We start from the raw sequence: 25,688 nt of genomic DNA, 5'->3' as shown, positions 1-25,688 counted from the left end.
CTCACTTGCCGCCTCTGCCTCTCTTGATCCCAGCACTGTGCCCAGGGAATATGGTGTACCAGACAGCTGAGGAGTGCCAGCAGCGAGGGGGCATCTGCCCCCGCCTCTGCTTGGATCGGGACTCTCACGTGGAGTGTACTTCCCACTGCTATGATGGCTGCTACTGCCCCAATGGGCTCTTCCTTCACCATGACGCCTGTGTACCACTCAGCGAGTGCCCGTGCTACCACCAGGGGGCGCTCTACCAGCAGGAGGACACTGTCCCGCTGGACTCCTGCAACAACTGGTACCAGGCTGGGAAGGGGGCAGGAAAGTCCAGCTAACCAACCTTTCAGGATCCTCTCTGGCCCCGCCAGCCCTTTCACCTCACCTCCACCTTCCTTGCCCACCAGAAGGCATAGGTGCGTTCTGTGCTAGCAGAACGCAAACATCCATAATTGCATGATTAAATGCAATCATCCAAGGGTAGCTGGAGATGATTCCAGCTGTGCCTGGTCCTCTGATCAGTGCTAGGCCAGCCCCTCCACCCTCCTTTCGCTCAGCAGCCCGGGCATCTTAGAATTCCCCACCCATCCAAAGAGGATCCGTTCTCAAAGTGCCCCCTTTTCCCTTTGCAGCACCTGCATAAATGGGACGATGGAGTGTGGCGTGGAACCTTGTCCAGGTAATGGTGGCTCAATGGGCCCAAACCTTTTACACCCAGGAGTAGGAGACTGGAAGGTGAGTGGGAGGCAGAGAGAAGACACACTGAGTGTTAGTATGAATCAGCTCTCATTTCCATGTATCAGAGCTAATGCTGGAATTCATATTCGGTTGCGTGTCATCGGGTTGGCCACTGGTTTTCAGCTGGTTACTGATTTGTTGGGTGAGCCGTATTGTTATATATTAAATAAATGAAATTGTTGGGGGTGACACCAGCCCTAGTGAAGCCACTGCATTTAGGCTGTGCGTAGGATCTTGTAATTTATTCTGTATGGTCTGGTACAGAAGGAGGTCCGTCATGGGGGTGACGCAGTGTGCTCTTGCACCGGGTGACACTAACCCCAGTGACACTTCTGAGTGAGAAGAAGGCCTCGTAAAGACAAAACGGAAGGAGAGGCCGGATGGCTCCCTGGTGGGGAGATAGGTTGGAGGTCTGCTGTGATGAGGATGCATTTTCTGGGAGTGGTGAACAAGGGGCTGTGTGCTGGCTGGCACTGGGAAGGAGCTTCACCATCTTCCTTTCTGCAGTGGACTGTGGCTGGACGACTTGGACAGCCTGGAGCTCTTGCAGCCGCACCTGCAATGTGGGCACACGGCGTCGCTTCCGCTCTGGCTCTGAGCCACCTGCTGCTGCTGGGGGAAGCCCATGCCAGGGACCCAACGTGGAGATTGAGTTCTGCAGCCTACAGCCCTGTCAAGGCAAGAGAAGAAAGGGGAGTGGGGCTGCTGGGGTTGCGGGAAAGGGGGTCAGGAGCGCAGGAGAGAGCCAACACCTGCTCGGGGCAGAAATGGAGCTGGGGTTCAGACTGGGAGCCAAAATTAAGCAATGTTCCTTTGAGCATGTACAGAGTCCCTTTAACGCAATAGCGTCAGCAGCCCCCATGTGGATTGAGAGAAGAAGGTGAAACTTCTCAGCACACCTGAGTCCTGGCAGCCTCTTGTTGTTAGTTTGAGATTTCACTAGAACATAAAAACATAATAAAAGCCCCGCTGGATCAAACCATAGACCTATGTAGTCCAGCTTCCTGTATCTCACAGTGGCCCACCAGATGTCCCCTGGTTCTGATGTTGTGTGAGAGGGTAAAGAGCATCTCTCTATCCACTCTGTCCATCCCCTGCATAATTTTCTGTGTCTCAATCATGTCCCCCCTCAGGCACCTCTTTTCTAGGCTGAAGAGGCCCAAATGCTGTAGCCCAGGGGTGTCAAACTTAAGGCCCAGGGGCCAGATGCGGCCTGCGGAGCTTTTTATCTGGCCCTCAGGCTTTCAGCTGCTGAGCAATGCTGAGGTGTTACTGTTGAAAGGGCGGCCCACATGATAATTGGGCTCCCCATATCTTGAAATATGATAAAGATTTGCGTGTTTTCTCTTCTGCCATTTGCAGCTAGTGAATTTCTAAGTGAGAAAAAGTGCTTACTTTTGGTTATGACCTGTTCAGTGACATCACTTCCTCCCTAACGACATCACTTCCGGCCCTCAGCAGGCATCATGAATGCCATTTGGCCCTTGGTATGAAATGAGTTTGACACCCTGCTGTAGCCTTTCCTCATAAGGGAGGTGCCCCAGCCCAGTAATCATCATAGGCCCAAATCCTAACCCGCTTTCCAGCCCTGGCATAGCTGTGACCCATTCCCTGAGTCCCTGGAGCTCCTTGCACCGAGGACACACACATGAGTTATGCCCCAAAGGTATATAGTCATACGTGTGTCACTCGATGTAAAACACTGGATAGCCCCCACCCTGCTGCTGGCTGCCTGACTGCATAGTTTTGTGTTTTTGTTTAGGGGTTCTTCAGAAAGCTTACACTAGTTTGCTGCCCCGCTTCTCAATGGAAGTGAAGGGCAGTGCTTGGAGATCTGGCTTCCTCACCCTGCTGCTGAACTAGCACAGATGCTTAACTTGCTCTGTCTTACCTTGGCACTTCATTCCAGGAGGTCACACGCCACTTCATGCAGAAGAGCGCATGAAGCTGGAGCTGAACAGAATGTGGTTCTAGGCCTTCGGATGCTCGGGTGGGGGGGGCACAGTGATGCACAGGGGAGCAAGGGGGCAACAAAACAGGAGGAGGAGAATGGCCCAGGAGAGACCCACCATGCCTTGGCTGACCCTGCCTGCTTTTCCTGCAGGAGCCTCTTGTTCAGCACTCCTGGGGATCCTGGGCTTTCCAACACTCTCTCCCTCTTCCCCTCAGGCTCTAGCACGGAATGGGAGCCCTGGTCAGAATGCTCTGTCCCGTGTGGGGGTGGCTACCGGAACCGCACGAGGGCCGGTGTGGCTGCCCTGCGCAGGATCGAGTTTGCCACCTGCCACCTTCAACCCTGCACAGGTGAGCCCCTTCCTGGGCCTCAGAACCCACTGCGGTGGAGCCCAGCCATGGGCTGCATTTCTAGCAAAAGCGGAGCCCACAGCCCTGCCCACAAACCACGAGTAACCACCAACCACTCCCACCCACCCCCTTCCTCTCACCCTCTCACACAGGGGACATGCCAGGTGTTTGTCCAGAGGGGAAGGTGTGGCGGGAATGCATGGAGGGGCCGGCTGCCTGTGCAGAGCTCAGCCTGGAGCCTGGGAGGAATGAGACCTGCCTCGCTGGCTGTTACTGCCCCAATGGCACCGTCCTGCTGGTGAGTGAGGCAAAAGCTGCCTGCTGAGGCAACCCCCATGCTCTGGGCCCACCTTTTCTGTATCCAGGAGAAACTATCACAGGATCAGACAGAGAATCTGTTCTGGTGGGGCTGGAACCATGTTCAGCTGCAGTGGCCTGCGTTCTACTGCATTTGAAGCTCATAATGTTGTACGTCTAGAAAGCTGCTCTCTGTGATCATGGAAGGCAAGCGGTAGAGGACTCTCCAGACTGCTACACCCAGTGTGTACCAAAATGGGGGTTAAGCGCTCCCTCATATAGAAAACTCAAGCAAGCCTTGAGGAGACTAGTTCTGGCCTAGGATTTTATCTGATGTGCTAAATAGCACTCCCTGCCCTGCTTCTGAAAGATCCCAGAAGATGGATGGGGTGCTTTTTTTTGAGCAGTGGACTGGCTCTGACCCCCCCCCCCCCGTGGGACAGTGGACGGCGAGATACACCGAGTTGCAAGGAGCAGGTTGCAGGGAGCAGCCCTCTGAGCCAGTCAGCAGCATAGCTGGAAGGAATGCCACCCAGAGGCACGCCTCCTAGGGCTGCCCCCCTTCACTTGCCCCCATGCCGCCTCTAAGTGTGACTAGGCCTTTAGCCTCCCCAGGCCTCAGAACACCCAGCACAGTTCCGATTGTGTTCAGAGGGAGTGCAGGAGCGAACGAGGGGGGCCGGGCCTTGGCAGGGGTGACATTTGCAATCCCCTGGAAGAGGGCTGCCTGGGGTCCTGTGACCCCCCCCCCTCAGCTACACAACTGCTGGCAGTTTCACTCCAGGTATTCAGGTGGTTTACCTGGAGCTGTTGCCAGGGTCGGGACCCAGGACCTTCTGCAGGCAGAGAAGAGCAGAGCAGGTCTTCCTTTGAGCCACAGCCCTTCCCCAGGCCTAAATGAGGTCTTGAGGCTTCCACTCGCGCCAGTGCTAAAGCGCGGTGCTCCCACCCCATGCCGTACTCTGCTGGCTGACCGTGCAGTCCCAGGACCCACCATCTGTCAGGGTGCAGTCTGCAGAGAGCCTCCATTTTTGGTCAAGGCAGAACCCGAACTCAGGCCCACTCTGAGGCCTTTGTGACAGTGAACAGAGGAGTGACACTGCCTGGCAGCAACTCTCCAGGACCTCAGCTGTGCCTACCAGGGCCAGCACAGACTGCACCTGGGAGCCTCCACACCCCCAGCAGGGGCACTGCCTTTGAACTCAGGCCCTTCCCCATCCCATGGCCCAGAGCAAGACTGCTGGGCTGCCCCCAGTCCCACCCATTTCAAAAAGGCTGGAAACCCAAATGCCAGAAACAGAGTACAATGAGTAAACAGGCATTTGCTTAATAGTAAGAGTGATGAGTAAGAGACAGACCAGGGACAGACTGCACTTGCTCCCGGTGTGGAAGGGATTGTCACTCCCGGATTGGCCTTTTCAGCCACACTAGACGCTGTGCCAGAACCACCTTCCAGAGCGCGGCACCAGAGTCTCTCGAGACTGAAGGTTGCCAATACAAAGAGTGATGGCATTTCTGTTCTTGGCTGTGATATCCCCTCTGAGTGCCGGAGGTAAGGGCGGGAGGGCACCTGATTGCCTCTGATGGCTGCCCCTCTGCTCCTGTTGACAGAACAACCTCTGCGTGTCCATGGAGGAGTGTCCGTGTACCCAAGACGGAGTACTGTACGCCCCAGGGCAGGCAGTGACCCAGGGCTGCGAGAACTGGTCAGTCCACCTCCCTGTGCCCACCACCCTTGCTCTCCTTGCCTGGCTCCAGGCTGAATGACCTCTTTCCTTCCCTTCCTAGCTCCTGCATCTCCGGCCAGGTGGGCAACTGCTCCCGAGCAGCCTGTGGTGACGGTAAGCTCCAGGCTGAGTCCAGGCCCCACGGGCATCAAATGTCCCTGGAAACAAGTGTCCCATCAGGAGCTACCATTCTCTGATCACACCTCCACCCCCGTTCTCTCAGTTTCTTTCCAGTGCTGCTGGTCACGTCCAGGCTGCCACTAGGTTTCTCTTGAGGACTTATCTCAGGCCCTGGAAGTCAGCCAAGAGGCAGTCAGCCAAATGGGCGCCCAAGGGGTTCAGCCGGGGTGGCTGGTCTTATCACTGCCACCCTCCTCTCTTTCATGCCTTTCTCCTGCTTTCTGGCTGCTCTTGTCTCCCACCACCACCACCCACCTCTGACGCCCTCCTTGGTTCTTCCCTGGCAGTGAACGGCCACTGGTCAGCCTGGACGCCCTGGAGCGAGTGCTCGGCTTCCTGCGGCCTGGGGCTCCAGAACCGGCACCACTTCTGCACAGACCCTGCTCCATCCGGGCTGGGAATGCCCTGCCTTGGGCCAGAGCGCGAGGACAAGCCCTGCCACGTCCAGCCGTGTGCCAGTGAGTGCTCCTCTTGCCTCCTCCTGTTTGGCGCAGCGTTGCTCTGCAGGTCCCGCCCTCTGGTGAGGAGCAAGAAGAGCTCCAGCCAGCCAGAGAGGGACTCTGAGTCCCACAGTGGCTTGCCAGTTGTCTCTGGGAAGTCCACCAGCAGGAGAGAGAGGTCTGGCAATGTCCGCCCTCCTCAGCTTGGCTGTCCTGCAACTGCCCAAGTTGAACTCTGGGCAGGTAGCGGCTTCCAGCAGTGTGGGCAGGCTGAAGCTCTCCTCCAGAAGCAGAGGAAAGCAGAGGGTGCCAGCTGCATGAGGGGGGAAGATGTGGCACATCCCTACCAGTGACTAGGGGGTCCAAATAGAGGTGCTGATTCAGCGCACTTTGGACTCCAAGCCCCTCCTCCTGGATAGAAGTGCCCTAGAGGCACACCTGATGTGGTTCTGCCCCAGTTTGTGACCTTACACCTGTCGGGCAGAAACTGGCCCATGTCAGAAATGGAGGATGCCTGGTCTGGGGGCCAGGATCCTTGGAGTAGGTGCCCTTTGCTCAAGTCTTTTCTCCACACTGGAGCTTCAGGATGGTGTCACACACTGACCTCCATCTGCACCACCACGCAAGGTGTGGGGAAGCTGGCTTGGGCGGCTTGTGGCTTTACTTCTTAGCAATGGGTACATATGCTGCCCTTTTGCATCCGTGGAACTCAAGGCAGCCTGGATGGGGTTCCCAAGTGGCCTCCATCTGACCAGCCCAAGTTCAGCTTCCTCGAGGGGGCTGCACCAGCCCCTCCAGACCATTATAAACTGCACTGCATGCTCTGTGCTCCTTGTGACTGCGCCCTCACAGCGTGAGCTCTGGTACTTCCTGGCTGAGGGAAGCCCACTACAAATGGCAGCCTGCCCAGATCAGCAAAGGCTGGTTCTTCTCATGGGAGGGTGTGCCGCGCAGCCTGGCATGGGGGTTAAAGCAGCACTCCTGTGCCCCAGAGTGGTGTGGGGCTTGGTCTGTAGCAGTAAGGAGGCAAGAAAACATGGAATGCAAAAGTCTACCTGAGCCAGGATGGCCCAGAACAGCTGCCCCTTCTACAGTTGCACCACTGGTGACCTTCTGGAGGGAGTCAACCAGGGGCCTGCAGCGGGAGAGGTCCATCGTGATTCCCTCCGTCTCTCGCAGGGAGTGGGGCTTGGGGGGACTGGAGCCCGTGGACAGCCTGCACCATCAGCTGCGGAGGAGGCATGCGGAGCCGGATGAGAGCCTGCGACAGCCCAGCCCCGCAGGGTGGAGGGGACTACTGCGAGGGGCCCCCCACCCAGCTGGAGGCCTGCGGCCTGAATCCCTGCCCAGGTGAGTTGACGGAGGGGCAAGGGGGCCCTGCCCGCTGCTTAGGAGAACCTGTGGCTGAGGGGAGCCTGGCCATGTAGGGCTGGGTGCCGGGAGCATAAGTGAGTCCCGAGAGCAGGTGCCGTGGGCTGTGGCTCCCAGGCCCACCTGCCTCCCTCCTGCAGTTGCATTCAGGACAGATGCCTGAAGGCTCCTGGGGAGGGAGGGAGGGAGGGAGGCCGTCCCTGTCCTGACCTGTCTCCTGTCCTCAGGCTCTGAAACAAAATGGCCTCAACTCCATCCTGAGAGACTTCCTCGGGGCTGAGCGGTGCATTCGGGTGAAGTCGCAGCTTGGAGTGCCCACTGGGGCTTCCTCTGAAAAGCAGCCACAAAGGGCCCCTGTCTGGGTCCAGGCTGTGGCCTGGGAGGAGGGGGTGGTGCTCCTTTGCCCTCCATATTCCAGTGACCCCACCGAAATCCCCTCCACACACAAGCGGCTGTTAGTTGCCAGAAAGAAAACTCCCTCTCCCCCTTCCCTCATGGCTAAGAACAGCTAAGGCTGTGCATGTAGAGGAACGGGGATTGGGACCATGATGTGTGGGCAAAGAGCTGGACCTCCATGACCCCTGTCCAAATAGGGCGCCCCTGCAAGAGGACCCCCCCCCCGAACACCAGCATGTCATATCCTCATGCCTGGTCCTGCCTCATGCACCTGGAGAGAACCTGGCACCTGGCCCCAGGTGGGCAGAGTGCGGATCCTCCCATCTCCTCCCTGTCCCTCCCTTCCCCACTGTCTCACAGCTGTGGACTGCTCTGCCGTGGAGGGTGCTGAGTTCAGCAGCTGTGGACCTGCCTGCCCTCGCTCGTGTGATGACCTCTTGGTGAGACCCTGTGTCTGCGGATGTGCCCCTGTGCCCCTCCCCAGGGCTTTCTCTCTGGGCTCATACCCCTCTGAGCCATCACCTCAAACTCTCTAGGGCCTCTGAAACCCCCAGAGAGCCAGGCTGCCGTTTGACTAGCAGAAATGGGGGGGGGGACCCAGGAAGGTCCTGTCTCTCCCTGCCCCCTTTTTGCCCATGTCCCCCCACCCTATGGTGAGGCGTAGGCAGGGGAAGGAGGGCCCTGGGAGCCAGTTCAGGGGAACAGTCCAGCTGCCAGCCTCCACTCTTCACTGTGCAGGGACAGAGCCCTGCTGGGGGCGAGGAGAGCTCAGGCTGTTTGCAGGCATGAATCCCTCATTCCCAAGAGCTGAAGGAGCAGCTGAGCGGGGGGGAGTGCTATTTTGCACGGCTCCCCCACCCACTCCATTAATTGCACAATCAGAATAAATATGCCCAGTTGGTCTGTTTCCCTTGTACTCTGCATGATGTCTTCTCCATCTTCGATTCGGTTTTCAAACCATTTCAAAGAGAGCAGATGTACGCAGAGATGACACCAGGCCTTTCTTCAGAATGCCTGTAAAGCCCAGACACACACTTGTGTGGAGCCCCAGTTCCCCCTGCCCACCTCTGCCCATCTCCACAAGGCCCACACAGTCACTTCTCGCAGTGGAGAGTACGACTCTCCCATGACCCAGCTGGTGTCTCCCTGGACTGGGCTGTGCTGTGGCAGCCACAACCCCCCCACAAAGATCCAGGCCCTTCTCTGGATCTCAGGAGCCTGCCGCCCACACGTGTCTCTACAATTCCCTTGGCCCTCCTAGCACTGCGTGTGGACCTGTGAGCCCGGCTGCTACTGCACCAGTGGAATGCTGCTGAGCGAGAACCACACTGCCTGCCTGGAGAGGCGCAGCTGCCCCTGCCTGGATCTGCTGACTGGGCTGCGGCACCCGCCAGGAGCGACTGTCCTGCACACTGATGGCTGCAATTCCTGGTAAGGCTGGGCGGGGCTATGGGGCGGCTGTGGAGGTGTCCCGGGAAGCCTGCAGGGCCCCTCTTATGCCACCTCCTATTTTCGCCTTGCAGCACCTGCTCTGAAGGGAGGCTGATCTGTACCAAGCGGGCCTGTGCCGGTGAGTCCACCAGGCCAAGGGGCAAACCAGAAAGGCAGGCCTCCTGCGGGAAGGAGCCTGGATGACTGTGGGATGTTGGAGAGTTGCTTCTGTTGTGCCCCAACCAGCCTGCCTCCATGGGGCTCTGCAGGGCAGCTCTGTTGGGCCAGGTCAAAGGCCAGCCTAGGCCAGTCACCCATCGGTATCCCCTCAGTTGCCTCCCAGGAGCCCCTGAGCAGAGTGCCCCTGCTCTTGCCCCAGCCACCAGCATGCAGAGGAACACTGCCTTGGAGGGTTAGAGTTCCCCCTTGGCCATCACAGCTAGTTGTTAGTGCAAAGCCTCGCCTCTGGGATTGGAGTGAACCCGTTTTGCTTCTCAGTTCCCCTGCACATCAGCCTGCTTGGGGAATGTGCACCTTGTTCCTGCCTCACAGTATTGTGACCCATCCCCCGCGAAGCATCGTATCTCCTCCACACTTGGCAGTGGCCTCTGCAAATGCTCCTAGAATGATGCTCCAGCCCTTAATTGCTGGGCTTGGCCCTGCAATCCATTCCCCCCTTTGATATCGGTCAGGAAGCCCTGCCCAGTCGTCAGCCCTGTCTGCTGGATGGTCAGCTGTTTGTGAGCTGGGCTCTGCAAGGCAGCAGCCTATGATAGGGTGTAGCGCCAGGGCCAACAGCAGGAGTGCCCTCCCTGTGGGGAGGGAACCTGCACCCTCCCTTTGCACACAGGCCAGGTGACCTCTCCACTCTCCTCCCCTCCAGTTCCCGGTGGCTGGTGTGACTGGTCGCCATGGAGCCCCTGCTCCAGGACGTGTGGCAGTGAGGTGGTGACCCGCTACCGGATGTGCAGTTGCCCCAAGCCGCAGCACGGTGGCCCGGAGTGCCAAGATGATGGTGCGGTGCAGCTCCAGAGGGAAGAGTGTCCCATGGCCACCTTCTGCCCAGGTACCCAAGCCGCAGGAGAAAAGGGGCGCTGGGCGTGCTCTTGTTGTCTTCAGGTGACCAATAAAAGGGCTTGGAAGATGAAAGAAAGAGAAAAGCCCAATTGGAGGGAAACATCTGGAAGGGAAACATCTGGAAGCTCAGTCACCCCAGTGGGGATTCCTGCAGCACACATGTGTATTGGCTTGGGGTGTGGGTACGGCTCTGCCCACCCTCCAACCAGGTCAAATTTAATGTGATCGCAGCAGGTGCCTCTGCCAGGACTGGGTACCCTCCAAGTTCCCACTGAGTGTGGGAGAGAAGATTCAAAGTGATGCCTTGGCAGGAGGGACCAGTGGAACCTCTTCCCCACCCAAACGTGCCCCCCCCACTGTAGTTCTCTTTTGCAAAGGGGCCAGTGCATTTCAATGACTGTTCTGTGTGATGTACTTCGGGTATCACATTTTGTTTGACCTGGGCTGGGTTGTGCTGCACCTTGGCTGCCTTCTGTCTTGCAGAATCACAGGTCCCATTTGGCTTGTACCTGGGAAGAATGAGGATTGTGTCATGTCAAGTCTGTAGTTTGGTCATGCCACATGGGCTGCAGACTTGTGCAAAGAGCAGACGCTCCAGCTTCAGACCAAACTGGGCTTCTGTAGCCTGGCCCCACACGTAGCTGCCCTCTGGTCACTCCAGCCAGGGTGAGCGCATCCATAGCCCTCCTGTTTCTGTGCCTTGCAGTGGATGGGGGCTGGAGTACGTGGAGCTCCTGGTCTCTGTGCAATGCCTGCCTTGGTGAGTCTGTGCGGAGCAGGGAGTGCAACAACCCCCCTGCCCGCTTCGGGGGCCTGACCTGCTCTGGAGAAGCCTGGCAGAGCCGCATGTGCCACGACGGACACACTCTCTGCGAAGGTGAGAACGAGTCAGGCAGGGACTCCACCTGCGCTCCCTGGGGAGGGTGGGTGGGGACACTCCTTGGGGCAAAGCCTCCTTCTGGCAGCACTGGCACACCTGGAGTCTGCAGCTGACATTTCTCTGTGTGAACGTCAAGGTGGCAAGAAGTGTTTCCAGGTGTGGATTTTGCAGTCCTGACCGCATCCCAGCCGCCTTTTGAACTTGGTCGCCTGCCTTGAACAGAACAAACGCCTCATTTGGGGCTCCTCAACCGCTGATTTTCTTCCTGCAGATCCCTTTTCGGGAAGCAGCACAATTCCCACATGTAGATCGGGTGTGCTGCTCCTGCATGTGTGCAGGCCCACTGATGACACCCTGCCCGTGGCACTCAGGCCAGAGTCTTCCATGCAGGCTTTTTGTCACTGGCACAGTGGCCTTGTGGTGTGGTTTGGGGGAGAGGCGAGCTTGGCTCTGAGAGGCCTAGAGGGCTCAGGGGTATTCTGAGTCCTTTCTTCAAGGTTGGGGGGGGGTTATTGGGTGAGGGGGACAGCAGGCTTAGGGGAAATGCCTGAAATGCCCTCGGAGGCCTCACTGCATGACTCCTCCCACCTCCCCAGACTGCGGTGGAGGCCAGGTGTCCTTCTCTTGTGGCAAGGCCTGCCCCCGCTCCTGTGAGGACCTGCACCCGGATGCTGCCTGCCTGGAGAGCCCACAGTGCCAGCTTGTGTGTGCCTGCCCAGATGGACAGCTGCTGCAGGACGCCACCTGCGTCAGCCCCGCCGAGTGCCGCTGCAAGTACCGGAGGAGCTGGCTGGGTGCGTGTGCCACATGTCTGGGACTAAGAACAGGCCCGGGCAGAGCCTGGCAGGGCACTGAGTGGCACCTCTTGTCCGTGGGACGGGCAGGCAGGTCTGGGCCCTTGGGTGAGGAGAGGGCACGAAGCCACCTGCTGGGGAAGCAAAGTCATGGTCCACCTGTGCTCCGTGTTGCCTGCCGTGGCCGGTAGTGATGGCGCAGCTCTCCAGGTCTCGGGTGGCGAAGGCTCTCCCAGCACTGCCAGAAATGTCACTGAAGAGCAAACCCACACGCAATGCAGGGGCAGCTCAACTCCTGAGTTGGGCTGCTCCTCAGTCGAGGGGGGACCATGGCTTGTGAGGTGGTTCTTTGAGGTTTTCCCACCTTCATGCACCACTACGCTGGAGAGCTTAATGTCTGAGGCAGAAGTTAGCAGCATGCAGTCAAGAGGTGCCAGGAGCCCCGCGGTGGAAGCAGCTTTCGTGTGGTCTTCCCTGGTTCCCTCAGCACATTGTGCCTTTGCGGGTGGGTGGTTCCAGAGTCATAGGAACATAAGAACAGCCCCACTGGGTCAGGCCATAGGCCCATCTAGTCCAGCTTCCTGTAACTCACAGCGGCCCACCAAATGCCCCAGGGAGCACACCAGATAACAAGAGACCTGCAAGGCCTCCTGGGAATTGTAGTTAAGAACATAAGAACAGCCCCACTGGATCAGGCCATAGGCCCATCTAGTCCAGCTTCCTGTATCTCACAGCGGCCCACCAAATGCCCTCCTGCTGGGAGGCAAGGCTGGCAGTGTCACAGTCCCTCTTCTTCCTCTCAGGTGCTCCAGAAGAACGGAACCTCTCATCCTGGTCTGGACTCCCTCCATGGGACTATGCCCAGCCAGGCGAGACCGTGCACGGCTCCTGCCAGAACTGGTGAGCGTGGATGATGCAGGCAGGGCAGAGACCACTCGAGAGCTCCTGGAACCATGATGCCCCCCAGACTCCAGGGGGCCCTGTGGAATAGTCCTGCTCCCACCTCACACCCAGCTGCCCAGACCCTGAATGCTTGTGCTCTTGATGCCATGCATGCACATCTGTGTGTGTGTGTGTGTGTGTGTGTGTGTGTGTGTGTGTGTGTGTGTGTGTGTGTGTGAAGCAATGAGCAGAATGTGCAGATTTCCACATCCAAAACTTTCAACTCCAGGCGTAATCCAGACTCTTCTTGGTTTGGGCCTCTCTAGTCTATCATGCAGGTGTCTGCCTAGAGGGCTGCATGGCAGTCCACATCCCAGCTGAGGCCATGGGGGGGGGGGCGGGCAACTGATCTTAACCTCCTGGTGAAGCACCATTTTCTCTCCAAGCTCCATCCCTCCTGCCAGTCCCTTCACTGTGCCTGGAACAACCTCCTGGCCCCGCTATGGTGCCAAGCTGAACCTTGTGTTCAGCTTGACCTGAGCACAGAGGGACAGAATTCAGCAGCTGGATTGGGGCCTGCATGAGTCTACAGCAAGAAAGTGGAGGGTTTGACTCCCCCCCCCATGGTTCTGGTCCTGATCCCTGCCACACCCCCGATCCTGATCCTGATCCCTGCCACACCCCCAACTGTTGTTTAGCAAGCTTTTAAAAATTCTCTGTACTGCTACTGCACCACTAGTTAGATGCTTGGCCCAGTCCAGCAGCTCCCCATCCGCAGCCCTTTCAGGGCCCTTTTGGTCCACAGAGTCTTCCCTCTTCTCAGGAGTTGAAGCCCTGCTACCACTTGAGGCCAGGCAAGAAGTGACACAGGTGGGGCTTCTAGAACCTTTCTCCTGCAAGAGCAGGCTGAAATGCTGGAGGCCACAGCCAGGAACACCCCAGGCCAGGGGCCCTCAGCCCTTAATGGTGCCATCCGTTAAGTCAGAAACCTCCTGTGGCCCCCAGATGTTCTGTCTTTTCCATGTGGCTCCCAGAAGTGTGGCATGGCCCCTTGGGGTCCACATTGCAACCACTCCTCAGCCCACCACTCTCTTTTCCACCACACTTCCACTCTTCCCACCTTCCTTTTCTGATCCAGGGAATGGGGAGGGGGAGAAGGAGAGTGGAGCTGCGGGGGGGGGCTGTGGGGGCCCCTGCCACACTACTGCCTGAGGCAACCACCTCAGCCAGCCACAGACCTTGGCTCTGTGCTTGTTGGTGTGTGGTTTAGATCAGGGCTGTGGCACAGTGGGAGAGTCTCACCCCTTCACTGTGGCCCCAGTCCAGGCTGCTGGATGGTGCCCTCCAGCCTGCCTCCCCACCGCAGCTGGCAGCAGCCCAGTGTGGCCCTGGCAAGCCTCCCTCCAGAAGCCCTGCTGCAGCCTGGGTACTGCTTCTTGGCTCCTTGTCATGTCCCTTACATGCTGACCTGCAGGGTGGAATAAAGGCAGGCTGAAAGTATCCGCACCTGGCACCTCTGCCCCACCCCACTAACAGGCCTCCTTTCCACTCTTCTGCCACAGCACCTGCGTGGCTGGACATCTGCAGTGTCATGTGGACCCCTCGTGTCACCTGAATGGCGGCTGGAGCACCTGGAGGCCGTGGTCCCCCTGCTCCCAGAGCTGTGGGGAGGGCATTCAGCTCCGCTTCCGACAGTGTGACAACCCGGCCCCTCAGAATGGAGGCAGGGGCTGCCAGGGCATCAGTCAGCAGCAGAAGCCCTGCCAGGACCAGCAGGATTGCTCAGGTGAGGAGGGGCAAGAGGAGCTGGGAGTGGAAGTGGTCACATGAAGGTCCAGGCAAAGGATGGCATTGCTCTGGAGCAGTGATTTTCAGCCTTTTTCATCTCGGGGCACACTGACAAGGCACTAAAATTGTCAAGGCACACCATAGGTTTTTTGACAATTGACAAGGCACACCATGCTGTTGGTGGGGGCTAACATCCCCCAAAAACCTTACTAATAGTCCTCCCCTAAACTCCTGTGGCACACCTGCAGACCATTCATGGCACACCAGTGTGCCATGGCATAGTGGTTGAAAATGGCTGCTGTGGAGAGACACCTGCTCCTTGCAGTGGTGCTGCCTGCAGGGTGATCCACCTGGGGCTCAGGAGTTGCTCTCCCCACATTGGAAACAAGCAAGTTGAGAGAAAGGCAAGGTGGCTGCAGTCCTCCTGCCCGACACTCTGTTTTCCACATGCAAGGACTTTAATTTCCTCAGAAGTGCTGGCATGGGAGCAGCCTTCGCCCCGACAAGGCCCACCTGCATTCTGAAGGGCTTAAGCCCAGGCTCCATTGGAAATTGGGCTTAAACCAGCCCTAGTCAGAATTTGTGAATCGCTTTCTGCAAATTAGTCATGGAGGGGGTGGAGCGAGCATGTGGGGTGTCCCCAATTCCATAGGCCTTACTGGAGTCCTTCCTTCCTTGTATCCTGCAGAGGAGGAGGAGGAGGAGGCGTGGGGTGAGTGGTCCCAGTGGTCTCCCTGCAGTGTGTCCTGTGGAGGAGGAGAGCAAGTGCGCACCCGCAGGTGTCGCCATCTGGGCTGCCAAGGCTTGGCCACACAGAGCAAGACATGCAACACACAGGTGTGCCTCGGTGAGTCTGCTGAAAGAGGCACCCCGCCCTGCCTCCACCACAGCCCCCTCTTCCCCCTCCAGCATGGGAGCTGGTACATAAGAACAGCCCCACTGGATCAGGCCATAGGCCCATCTCGTCCAGCTTACTGTCTCTCACAGCGGCCCACCAAATGCCCCAGAAGTCATTTAGTAGGCAAGGAGCAATGGCCTTTGCCCTGCCCCAAGGGCTGGTGCCCAAAGCCTACCTTGGCCATGGGCAGATCTCTCCACTCCCTGGGCTGTGACTGGTAGTCGCAGATATAGGTTGGCATCCCAGTTCTCTGGAGGCTGTGGGGTTGACCAGTCCTTGACATTTGAAAATCATGGGCAGAGCTGAGTAAAGAAGGGAGCAGGGCTCCCTCTTTTCTGCTGGAGAGTGAGGAAGAGGTTGTAGGACAGTGGCAGCCCAGGGTGGACCTGGACAATCCCTCTCCCCTGCCTTTGGGTCACAAGTAGAGGCAGGGGCCGAGGCACAGGGCCCCCACCCTTCCTAGCCACTGTTGCTGATGCCCACTTCCCTCCGGTTGTCAGAGTGGGGTCCAGTTGGAGAAGGAACCACTCATACAAGGACCCTGAGCCCCGCCAACCTCCCAAGAGCTGGCTGCTCCCTTCTCCCTTCCAGAGCCTGGTCTCTTGAGGCTCACCTTAATTTTCTGGCCAGGGTCAGGCAAATGATGGCAGCCAGAATTGTCTAAGCCTCCCTGTCTCTGAAATGGGCTTTGGGAACAATGGGGGGAGGAGCAGGGCCAAAAAGAGGAGAAAAAAGAAACCAGAAAATTCTCCCAGGGGTGGGGCCAGAGGAAGAGAAACGCTGTTTGGGAAATGGCACTCCTGTCATCGGAGAGGATCTGAAGGGTTCCAGAGGCCGTTCACTTGTCTGGCCATGGACAAAGGGGGCTGAAGACCCCAAGAGGGGAGCCTATGAATGGTGGGAGGATTAAGAAGCCTCAGGGCAGCTGAGCAGGGGGTGGGGCTGGAGGTTGCTGCATTTGTGAACCCTGAAGGCAGCACAGGGGAGGAAGCTTGCCCCCTTTAACTCGCACATGGTGGGTCGTGTCAGGGATCTCCCACTCAGCAATGCCCCCCTGCCACTTCTTGGGTGTGGAGCCTCACCTTGCTATCTCCCCCCCCCTTCCAGAGGTGGGCTGTCCAGTGGGGCGCTTGTACCGGGAGTGCCTGGAAGAAGAGGGGTGTCCCTACAGCTGCGCCCACCTCACCCGCCAGATGGACTGCTTCTCAGATGGCTGCGAAGAGGGTTGCCACTGCCCCGTGGGCACCTACCAGCATGGCGGACTCTGCGTCCAGGTGGGTCCCCTCCAGGGCTCCCTCTCAGAGCTGGGGTGGGTGCAGGGGCTCTTCTAAGGGGCTTGAACATCTGGTTGGGGAGTTAGAGGAAAGAGCAGGGTCTACCTGTGAGACAGGAGAGCTCCAATGTTCCAGCTTTCACCAGGTAGAATCAGAGCCCTGCTGGGTCTAATGCTGCTTCCTCTGTCTTGCGGTGGCCCAGCAGATGCCTCCAGGAGCACTTGGGAGATGCCACTTCTGGAATTGCAAGGTTATGAAAGTTGCTCTTGTCATGAGACAGTAGGAGTCTTGGGAGGGCAAATGTTGCATCAGTGTGCAGTTCTGATGCTGTTCTGGACCATGTGCGGTTGGACCACCAGTCTGATCCATGACCTGATTGTGGAGGAGCGTGCCAACCTTGCTTGTATCATGGAGTCCTGGTTGGCTGGGGAGGGGTTAATCTCACCCAGCGGTGCCCACCAGGTTTCTGTGTACTGCAGTAGCCATGGCAGCAGGGATGGGGTGGTGGTCTTGCATTGGTCCATTGGGAGTCTTTCCCTTACTAGGTATCCTGCCCAGCAGTGTATGGGAGTCAAGTGCCTGAGCGTGGTGCTGAGAGGGCTGTCAGGACAGGGATCCTGCTAGAATATCGATCTCCTAGCTGTACAGTGGACTCCCTGCCTGAGTTGGTCTCAGCCTTGGCAATGGAATTTCCCCAGCCAATTGTGTTGGGGGATTTCAACATCCAGGCTGAGGCTCCCAGAGTAGGTTCAGCTCGGGATTTCCTGGCTACTATGTCTTGCAGTGGTTCCAAGGGGGTTGTAGAAATTGCAGGGCACTGTCTGGAAGCAGTTAGTCATCAGACCGGTTGTTGTTTACCGACCTGGCATTCAACAGCAGCAGCTTCAGGCTTGCAGGGCTGCCACTAGGGCTACCAAGGGCCCTTAGGGAGGAGGAAGGGCCAGAAAGAGGGATAATCTGCCTTTGACCAACCCTCCTTCTCCTGTGATGGCCTGCCTACCATCATGTTGGCAACCTTCAGTCTCGAAAGACTCTGGTATCGTGCCCTGAAAGGTGGTTCTGGAACAGCTGAATAGTGTGACTGAAAGGCCAATTTGGGAAAGGCCAATTTGGGAAAAGGCCAATTCGGGAGTGACAGTCCCTTCCACACCGGGAGCAAGTGCAGTCTGTCCCTGGTCTGTCTCCCTGGCTACGGGCCTTCCTTCTTTGCCTCTTTGCCTCAGACTGTTGGCCAAGTGTCTCTTCAAACTGGGAAAGGCCATGCTGCACAGCCTGCCTCCAAGCGGGCCGCTCAGAGGCCAGGGTTTCCCACCTGTTGAGGTCCACTCCTAAGGCCTTCAGATCCCTCTTGCAGATGTCCTTGTATCGCAGCTGTGGTCTACCTGTAGGGCGCTTTCCTTGCACGAGTTCACCTGCCTACCATCACCGCCATATTTCATTTTGCCCGTCACCCTGTAAATTGTGGCACTACCCCTGAAATCAAAACATGTGGTGCTGGTGGGGAAGAGGGAGAATAATTAAAACTAGAGATCACTCCAGGACCCCTTCACAATTGCAACCATCTTCCAAACTAGGACAGGCACGCTCAACCTTCAGACAGCTCTCTCCCGTCTTACGCAGAGTATAAACCTCCCCCCCCCCCACACAACTTCCTCTGCCCCCACTCTCACCAGAGCTACAGGAGCAGGAACATGCGCCCTCACCACCCCTCCAACCATCAAAATTGTGTGCAGTTGTCTTAGTTGCTGCTTCAGCTCTTCTGCTCTTCTCTCTCCCTGGCTGAATGATATGGGGGGAGAGTGATCTGGATACTGTAGGGTCAGGGTGCCAGGAAGGGCTCTTCAGTCTCCTGGGCACAATCCCCTGGGCTAAGAGCCATGGGCAAAGAGCCTTAAGGTTAGAGAAGTGGTTTCGGTCCTGGAACAAACTGCTTGGGGTGGGAGGAAGGAAGCACTTGGCATCTCCATCACTGAAAGTGTTCCAGAAATGTTGGCTCAGTGGGGTTTTTTTAGGGACCAGCACAGTGCTGTCTGGCAATACATCAGATGATGCCAGCAATGACCACTGGCCTCATAGCTCCCTGTTCATCCTTGCCACTTGTGACCAAAGATGCCCCTGGGCTTGTGTGTAGGGGAGGTGGTGCTCACCCCTGTGCTCTCTCTCTCTCTCTCTCTCTCTCTCTCTCTCTCTCTCTCTCTCTCTCTCTCTCTGGCCCAGGAGTGCCCCTGTGTCCTGACAGAGGAGTTGTTGGAGATGCTCCAGAACCCTTCCTCAGAGCTGAGCCGTGTCCTGGCTGTCCACACCGTTCAAGGGCAGCTGCTTTCCGCAGGAGAGGAGGTGCCACCGAACAATACCATCTCTGCTGCCTGCAGCAATTGGTGAGTTCCACAGTCAAGGCCAGCCCTGGCTTGCGAGTAGAATCAGGGGGCAAATTAGCCCTCCATCCCAGCACAAAGTGGCTGCTTTGTAACTGCATTTCTGTCCCACTTGGAGGAAGTTGCTCAGGGCAGCACACAGGGCTCTGTCCATCCGTCTCCAGTTATCCTCACAGCAGCCCTGAGAGATAGGTTAGATTGAAAGAGTGTAACTAGGACAAGGCCACTGATGTGTGAATTTGAACCTGTGTCTCCCTGGCTCAACTCCTGCACCACAATTGCCCACGACGGATATGATGTGGGACCATTTGGGGGTAGGACAGGCATCCACACTTACCTCTGAATCTTCTGGCTCTCATAAGAACATAGGAACAGCCCCACTGGATCAGGCCATGGGCCAATCTAGTCCAGCTTCCTGTATCTCACAGCGGCCCACCAAATGCCCCAGGGAGCACATCAGATAACAAGAAGACCTGCAAGGCCTGCTGGGAATTGTGGTTTAAGAACATAAGAACAGCCCCACTAGATCAGGCCATAGGCCCATCTAGTCCAGCTTCCTGTATCTCACAGCGGCCCACCAAATGCCCCAGGGAGCACACCAGATAACAAGAGACCTGCATCCTGGTGCCCTCCCTTGCATCTGGCATTCTGACATAGCCCATTTCTAAAATCAGGAGGTTGCACATACACATCGTGGCTTGTAACCCATAATGGATTTTTCCTCCAGAAACTTGTCCAATACCCTTTTAAAGGCGTCCAGGCCAGATGCCGTCACCACATTCTGCGGCAAGGAGTTCCACAGACCGACCCCACGTAGTTCCACCTAACCCTCCCAATTTTAGTGGATGTCCCCTGGTTCTGGTGTTATGTGAGAGTGTAAAGAGCATCTCTCTATCCACTCTGACCATTCCCTGCATAATTTTGTATGTCTCAATCATGTCCCCCCTCAGGCGACGCTTTTCTAGGCTTAAGAGGCCCAAATGCCTCATAAGGAAGGTGCCCCACCCCAGTAATCATCCTAGTCGCTCTCTTTTGCACCTTTTCCATTTCCACTATGTCTTTTTTGAGATGCGGTGACCAGAACTGGACACAATACTCCAGGTGTGGCCTTGCCATCGATTTGTACAACAGCATTATAATATTAGCCGTTTTGTTCTCAATACCTTTTCTAATGATCCCCAGCATAGAATTGGCCTTCTTTACTGCTGCCGCACATTGGGTCGACACTTTCATCGACTTGTCCACCACCACCCCTAGATCTCTCTCCTGATCTGTCACAGACAGCTCAGAACCCATCAGCCTATATGTGAAGTTTTGATTTTTTGCCCCAATGTGCATGACTTTACACTTACTTACATTGAAACGCACCTGCCATTTTGCTGCCCATTCTGCCAATCTGGAGAGATCCTTCTGGAGCTCCTCACAATCACTTCTGGTCTTCACCACTCAGAAAAGTTTGGTGTCGTCTGCAAACTTGGCCACCTCACTGCTCAACCCTGTCTCCAGGTCACTTATGAAGAGATTGAAGAGCACCGGTCCCAGGACAGATCCTTGGGGCACACCGCTTTTCACCTCTCTCCATTGTGAAAATTGCGCATTGACACCCCCTCTCTGTTTCCTGGTCTTCAACCAGTTCTCAATCCAGGAGAGGACCTGCCCTCTAATTCCCTGACTGTGGAGTTTTTTCAGTAGCCTTTGGTGAGGGACCATGTTGAACGCCTTCTGAAAGTCCAGATATATAATGTCCACGGGTTCTCCCGCATCCACATGCCTGTTGACCTTTACAAAGAATTCTATAAGGTTTGTGAGGCAAGACTTACCCTTACAGAAGCCATGCTGATTCTCCCTCAGCAAGTCCTGTTCGTCTATGTGTTTTGAGATTCTATATTTGATGAGGCATTCCACCATCTTACCTGGTATAGATGATAGGCTGACTGGCCTATAGTTTCCCGGGTCCCCCCTCTTTCCCTTTTTAAAGATCGGTGTGACATTTGCTATCCTCCAGTCTTCTGGCACCGTGGCCGTTTTGAGGGACAAGTTGCACATTTTAGTCAAGAGATCAGCAACTTCATTCTTTAATTCCTTAATAACTCTTGGGTGGATGCCATCAGGGCCCGGTGACTTACTGATCTTTAATTTATCAATGAGGTCTGAAACATTGTCTCTTTCAGCCTCTACCTGACTTAATTCCTTGGTCAGGAGGGGCCGTTCTGGCACGAGGTCTTCTGCTGTGAAGACAGATGCAAAGAACTCATTCAATTTCTCTGCCATCTCTAAGTCTCCTTTTATCTCTCCTTTCCCTCTCTCACCATCCAGAGGGCCAACCGCTTCTCTGGCGGGTTTCCTGCTTCTAACATATTTGAAGAAGTTTTTATTATTCCCCTTAATGCTGCTGGCCATGCGTTCCTCATGGTCTCGCTTGGCCTCCCGTATCACTTTCTTACATTTCTTTTGCCACAGTTTATGTTCCTTTTCTTTCTCCTCATTAGGGCAAGACTTCCATTTACGGAAGGAAGCTTCCTTGCCCTTCACAGCCTCTCTAACTTGGCTTGTTAGCCATGCGGGCACCTCCTGGATTTAGTGGAGCCCTTCTTCCTTTGCGGTATACACTTCCGCTAGGCGTTTGTTACTGTTGTTTTAAGCAGCCTCCACGCACTCTGCAGAGATTGGACTCTTGTTACCTTCCCTTTCAACCTCCTTCTCTACTCCAGTCTGGATCACCTTGAAGAAGCCTCTTTCTCTTCTTGGTTCCAGTTTTTTCTCTCAACACCAGCAGCAAAACCAGTGGCAGAAAGATAGGACTATGTTTAACCCCCCCCCCCGACACACCTTGCTCATGACACCTGAGCAAATGTGTGGATATCTGAACCCTCCCTTCTTCTAGCCCTTCCAGGTCATTAGTGCTCCCCAGGCGCCATTTTGGGGTCCTTTTGCTGTCCAGTGTTTGGGGAGTCCTGCAACAGAAATTCCTTAGGAAGACTAGCTGGAATGTGCGTTCAATGGCAAGGTGTGCAAATGGAAGGTGCCCTCCCTGTGAGGCTGCAGGGAGCCCTGCACAATTGCTGACTGTTGCCTCCCTCCACTCAGCTCCTGTCATAATGGGCAGCTAGCCTGCAACTTCTTCTGCTCCGTGGATGGGGGCTTCACACCCTGGAGCCCATGGACACCTTGCTCAGTCACCTGCGGTGGGCTGGGAAACATGACCAGATCCCGGGACTGTGTCCACTCCGTGCCAGGGAAGGAGTGCGTCGGCCCCCAGGTTGACATTAAGTACTGCCAAACACCTGACTGCAAAGGTAAGGGGCATCTGGGGAGGGTGCAGTTGCCTGGTATGCATCCTGTGGCATGGAGCCAAGCAGGACACTGGCAGTGGTCGCCTCTCTACTCCTCTTTTTCTTGAACGTGTCATGTGGTACATACAAGTGGCGCAGTCTGTGGCTAGTGAGCTTGCCATCTTCTACACTGGCGCATCCATGCAGACACAGGCCCTTTGCCGGAGCAGAGATACCCAGGAGCCTCCAGTTCCTTTGCCCACCATGGGCACAGCTGGAAGGTCAGCACTTGTGCCCTGGCCAGAACCGACCTCAAGCCCTTGCCATGGGCAGGTTGGCTCTGATCACCAGCCAGCAGCTACCGTGCAGTGGTTAGAACACAGGAAGGTGGAAATGCTGGGCCAGTCACCCTCTTGGATCACAGGGTTCTTGTGAAGAGAGGGGACACCTGGAAGGGAGGTGGCTGCCAGTGTCAAGCAGAGCAGGAGCAGTTGGGTGCAGCAGCTCCCTACTGAGAAGGGTCTCCCGCGCCCCACATGCCTCTCTCCCACAGACCCTCCAGAGCCCCAGTGCTGGGTCTGGCCACAGGCAGCACTGCAGTCTCCTCAGCTCCCATCAGGGCCTCTGCATGACCCTTGCAATGGGCAGGGGAAGCCCAGTTGCCGAGGGGTGGTGAGAAGGGGCTTGCTGGGGTCTGCTCAGCCCGGTCATCCTGACTTTCTCCTTCACAGAAGTGGCTGGTCCCACAAAGGAGCCGGTCTCTGGAGCCCCAGGTAAAGGGTGTGTGTGGAATCCTTTCACTTGAGGGGGGAAGACCAAAGTCCCGCTTGGAGCTCTTGGCTTGGCTGGGGGTTCAGGTTCCCTTGGGGAGGTACTTAGGCCCACCCAGTGGCAAAGAGACTGAGGAATGCCTCTCCTGTGTCTTCCTGCTTTCCCTACTTCCCAGGTTCTGAGGAGGACAACTTCACCTCCTGGTCACCCTGGACCCCCTGCTCCAAAAGCTGCAGCGACCCAGACCTCCCAGCTATCAAGACCCGCATGCGGTTTTGCCAGGAGGGGTCCAGCTGCACAGGAGCCTCCTTCCAGGAGCGGGAGTGCAATTTGCCGCAGTGCACAGGTGAGAGTGTTGTGCAGAGCCAGACACCGGGGTGGATGTGCTACTCCAGCATGCGCCTTGTGAACAGGCCGTGCGGAGTGAATGCTGGCTGGTGGCAAGGGCGGCCCATCGCTGCTCCGAGCGCGGAGGGAGTGCAGGAGGAAGCTTGGCTGAATTGCTGAAAGGGACACGGGGAACAGGCAGAGGTGCCATCTCCACATGGCCACTGCAGTTCCCAGGGATTGCTGAGCCTCCATGCGCACAAGGCAGAAGCTCAGCATGAGTGTCCAAGAGAGAGAAGGTAAGAACATAAGAACAGCCCCACTGGATCAGGCCATAGGCCCATCTAGTCCAGCTTCCTGTATCTCACAGCGGCCCACCAAATGCCCCAGGGAGCACACCAGATAACAAGAGACCTGCAAGGCTTCCTGGGAATTGTAGTTAAGAACATAAGAACAGCCCCACTGGATCAGGCCATAGGCCCATCTAGTCCAGCTTCCTGTATCTCACAGCGGCCCACCAAATGCCCCAGGGAGCACACCAGATAACAAGAGACCTGCAAGGCTTCCTGGGAATTGTAGTTAAGAACATAAGAACAGCCCCACTGGATCAGGCCATAGGCCCATCTAGTCCAGCTTCCTGTATCTCACAGCGGCCCACCAAATGCCCCAGGGAGCACACCAGATAACAAGGCCACAGCCAGCGCCCCTCTCCCCAGTCAGCTATATTATATTGGTGCTTTTAATGTGTAGTGCTCTGAAACCCGCTGCAGAGATTCCTCAGGAAGAACAGGGTGCAAGTTCTGTGAATCTGCCCAGTGACTGGAGAGCCTTGCACAGGGTCAGCCCTGAAATGGGCGGAGCAATGCTGAAAGGGGAAGTGCCTCTAGGGATGCTCCTCCCTGCCCAGTGAACCACGGCCAACCCTCCCCCCCCATAGTCTAGGGCTCAAAGGCTGGGCTTCCAGGTGAAGGCAGCACTCCCCCCCCACACTGCAGGGTCCCAAGCCTGACCCCCCCCCCCCAGCTCCATCCTTTCTTTGCTGCTTCCCACAGACACCCCAGTGTGCCAGGGTGAGGAGTGTCTGGGCATGAACTGCTCCTGGAACCCATGGTCTTCCTGGAGTGAGTGTTCCCGCAGCTGCGGAGTGGGGCAGCAACAACGCCTGCGCACCTACCACCCACCTGGGCAAGGAGGGCATTGGTGCCAGAGTATCCTCACAGCCAACATGGAGCGACGCTTCTGCAACCTGCAGGCCTGCAAAGGTAGGGTTTGCACACACAGCTGCGCTGGGCTTGTGGCTTCCCTCAGAATACATGCAAGTGCCCAGGACTGGCTGGCCTGAGGGGAAGGGACCTCTCACTTGACTGCTGCAACGTGCAGGCAGATCTTGAGACCTTTGCAAGCCAAGCCCTGAGCTCCCCCTGCTCCACACCCTGTGCCCTCTTTTCTTTGTGTCTCTGCAGTGGATGGCATCTGGTCTAAGTGGACCCCCTGGTCCTGGTGTGACCGCACCTGTGGCGGGGGGCGCTCAGTGCGCACGCGGACGTGCACCAGCCCCCCACCCAAGAACGGAGGGCAGCACTGTCCTGGCGAGAAGCACCACGTGCGCGTCTGCAACCCTCAGCCCTGCAGTAAGTGGAGAGCAGGGCGGCTCTTTTCATGAGTGGGGGTTCTGAGGGCCCCACGCCTTGTCCTGCTGGCCCTGTTTGTGGGTTGGTGTTTCCCATCAAGCACCCATGCTCCTGTCCCTGGAAAACTGACTGTTGTCTTTCTTCCGGCAGAGGGGGGCTGTGCCCCAGCAATGCAACTGGTGGACTGCGCCAACCGATGCCCACGTCACTGCTGGGACCTCCAGGAGGGCATAGCCTGTCATGACAGGGAAGCCTGTGAGCGCGGCTGCCGGTGCCCCAATGGTGAGCCTGCCTGCCTGCCTGCCTGCTGGTCTCTGTGTTCTGCCTGGGAACTGCATGTGGCCCAGCCAGCCACCCTCAGTCACACAGATAAGGGCTCCTCTGCCCATGGACAGAGCCAGCAAGGAAGCAGTGGGTTTGGCCCATTTGAGAGGCCAAACGCTCAGCTTGTTTGGCTGGAGTGGAACCACTCACAGGCAGCGCAGGTGAAAGATCAAAACAGGGATCCTGGCCAAGGGGGGAAGGGAGGCAAGTCCCTGCAATGCTCAGCCATGTTGGCTCCTGCTTGGCCCCCCCCCCTTCGCCACCTCTTCTGCAGACTTGAGAAGGAGCCAGTCATTTTGCCTGTGGCTGATCAGACCAATCTCGTCTGATCTTGGAAGCTAAGCAGGGTCAGGCCTGGTTAGTACTTGGATGGGAGACTGCCTGGGAATACCGGGTGCTGTAGGCTTATACCAGAGTCTTTCTAGACTGAAGGTTGCCAACCAACCAAATCAGACCAATGTGCTAGTGGGGTTTCCCAGCAGTAGGAAGGCAGTGCCTTCTGCCCATGCTCAGGAGTACCCTTTCC

At 56.8% G+C, this 25,688-nt stretch overlaps 1 protein-coding gene across 1 annotated transcript in view; it reads left to right on the top strand.

Moving 5' to 3' along the window:
* Positions 1-25,688, top strand: part of LOC136651248 (SCO-spondin-like) — a 116,474-nt gene that overhangs the window by 69,526 nt on the left and 21,260 nt on the right. Inside the window, exons 61-86 of the mRNA XM_066627474.1 lie at positions 34-286; positions 618-664; positions 1,231-1,401; positions 2,893-3,027; positions 3,180-3,325; positions 4,936-5,030; positions 5,113-5,165; positions 5,519-5,689; positions 6,851-7,021; positions 7,799-7,878; positions 8,700-8,869; positions 8,962-9,008; positions 9,753-9,935; positions 10,653-10,823; positions 11,423-11,620; positions 12,424-12,520; positions 14,065-14,288; positions 14,979-15,137; positions 16,296-16,462; positions 18,680-18,840; positions 21,925-22,133; positions 22,841-22,882; positions 23,056-23,226; positions 24,260-24,469; positions 24,671-24,838; positions 24,989-25,120. Coding sequence (XP_066483571.1) covers positions 34-286; positions 618-664; positions 1,231-1,401; positions 2,893-3,027; positions 3,180-3,325; positions 4,936-5,030; positions 5,113-5,165; positions 5,519-5,689; positions 6,851-7,021; positions 7,799-7,878; positions 8,700-8,869; positions 8,962-9,008; positions 9,753-9,935; positions 10,653-10,823; positions 11,423-11,620; positions 12,424-12,520; positions 14,065-14,288; positions 14,979-15,137; positions 16,296-16,462; positions 18,680-18,840; positions 21,925-22,133; positions 22,841-22,882; positions 23,056-23,226; positions 24,260-24,469; positions 24,671-24,838; positions 24,989-25,120 — 3,831 coding nt within the window. The remainder of the gene's footprint in view (positions 1-33; positions 287-617; positions 665-1,230; positions 1,402-2,892; positions 3,028-3,179; positions 3,326-4,935; positions 5,031-5,112; positions 5,166-5,518; positions 5,690-6,850; positions 7,022-7,798; positions 7,879-8,699; positions 8,870-8,961; positions 9,009-9,752; positions 9,936-10,652; positions 10,824-11,422; positions 11,621-12,423; positions 12,521-14,064; positions 14,289-14,978; positions 15,138-16,295; positions 16,463-18,679; positions 18,841-21,924; positions 22,134-22,840; positions 22,883-23,055; positions 23,227-24,259; positions 24,470-24,670; positions 24,839-24,988; positions 25,121-25,688) is intronic.

This window comes from Tiliqua scincoides, chromosome 5 (genome assembly GCF_035046505.1).
Source record: "Tiliqua scincoides isolate rTilSci1 chromosome 5, rTilSci1.hap2, whole genome shotgun sequence".
NCBI classification, from domain to species: domain Eukaryota; kingdom Metazoa; phylum Chordata; class Lepidosauria; order Squamata; family Scincidae; genus Tiliqua; species Tiliqua scincoides.
Note: the sequence above shows the minus strand (reverse complement) of the source record. Positions and strands in the feature narration are given on the sequence as shown.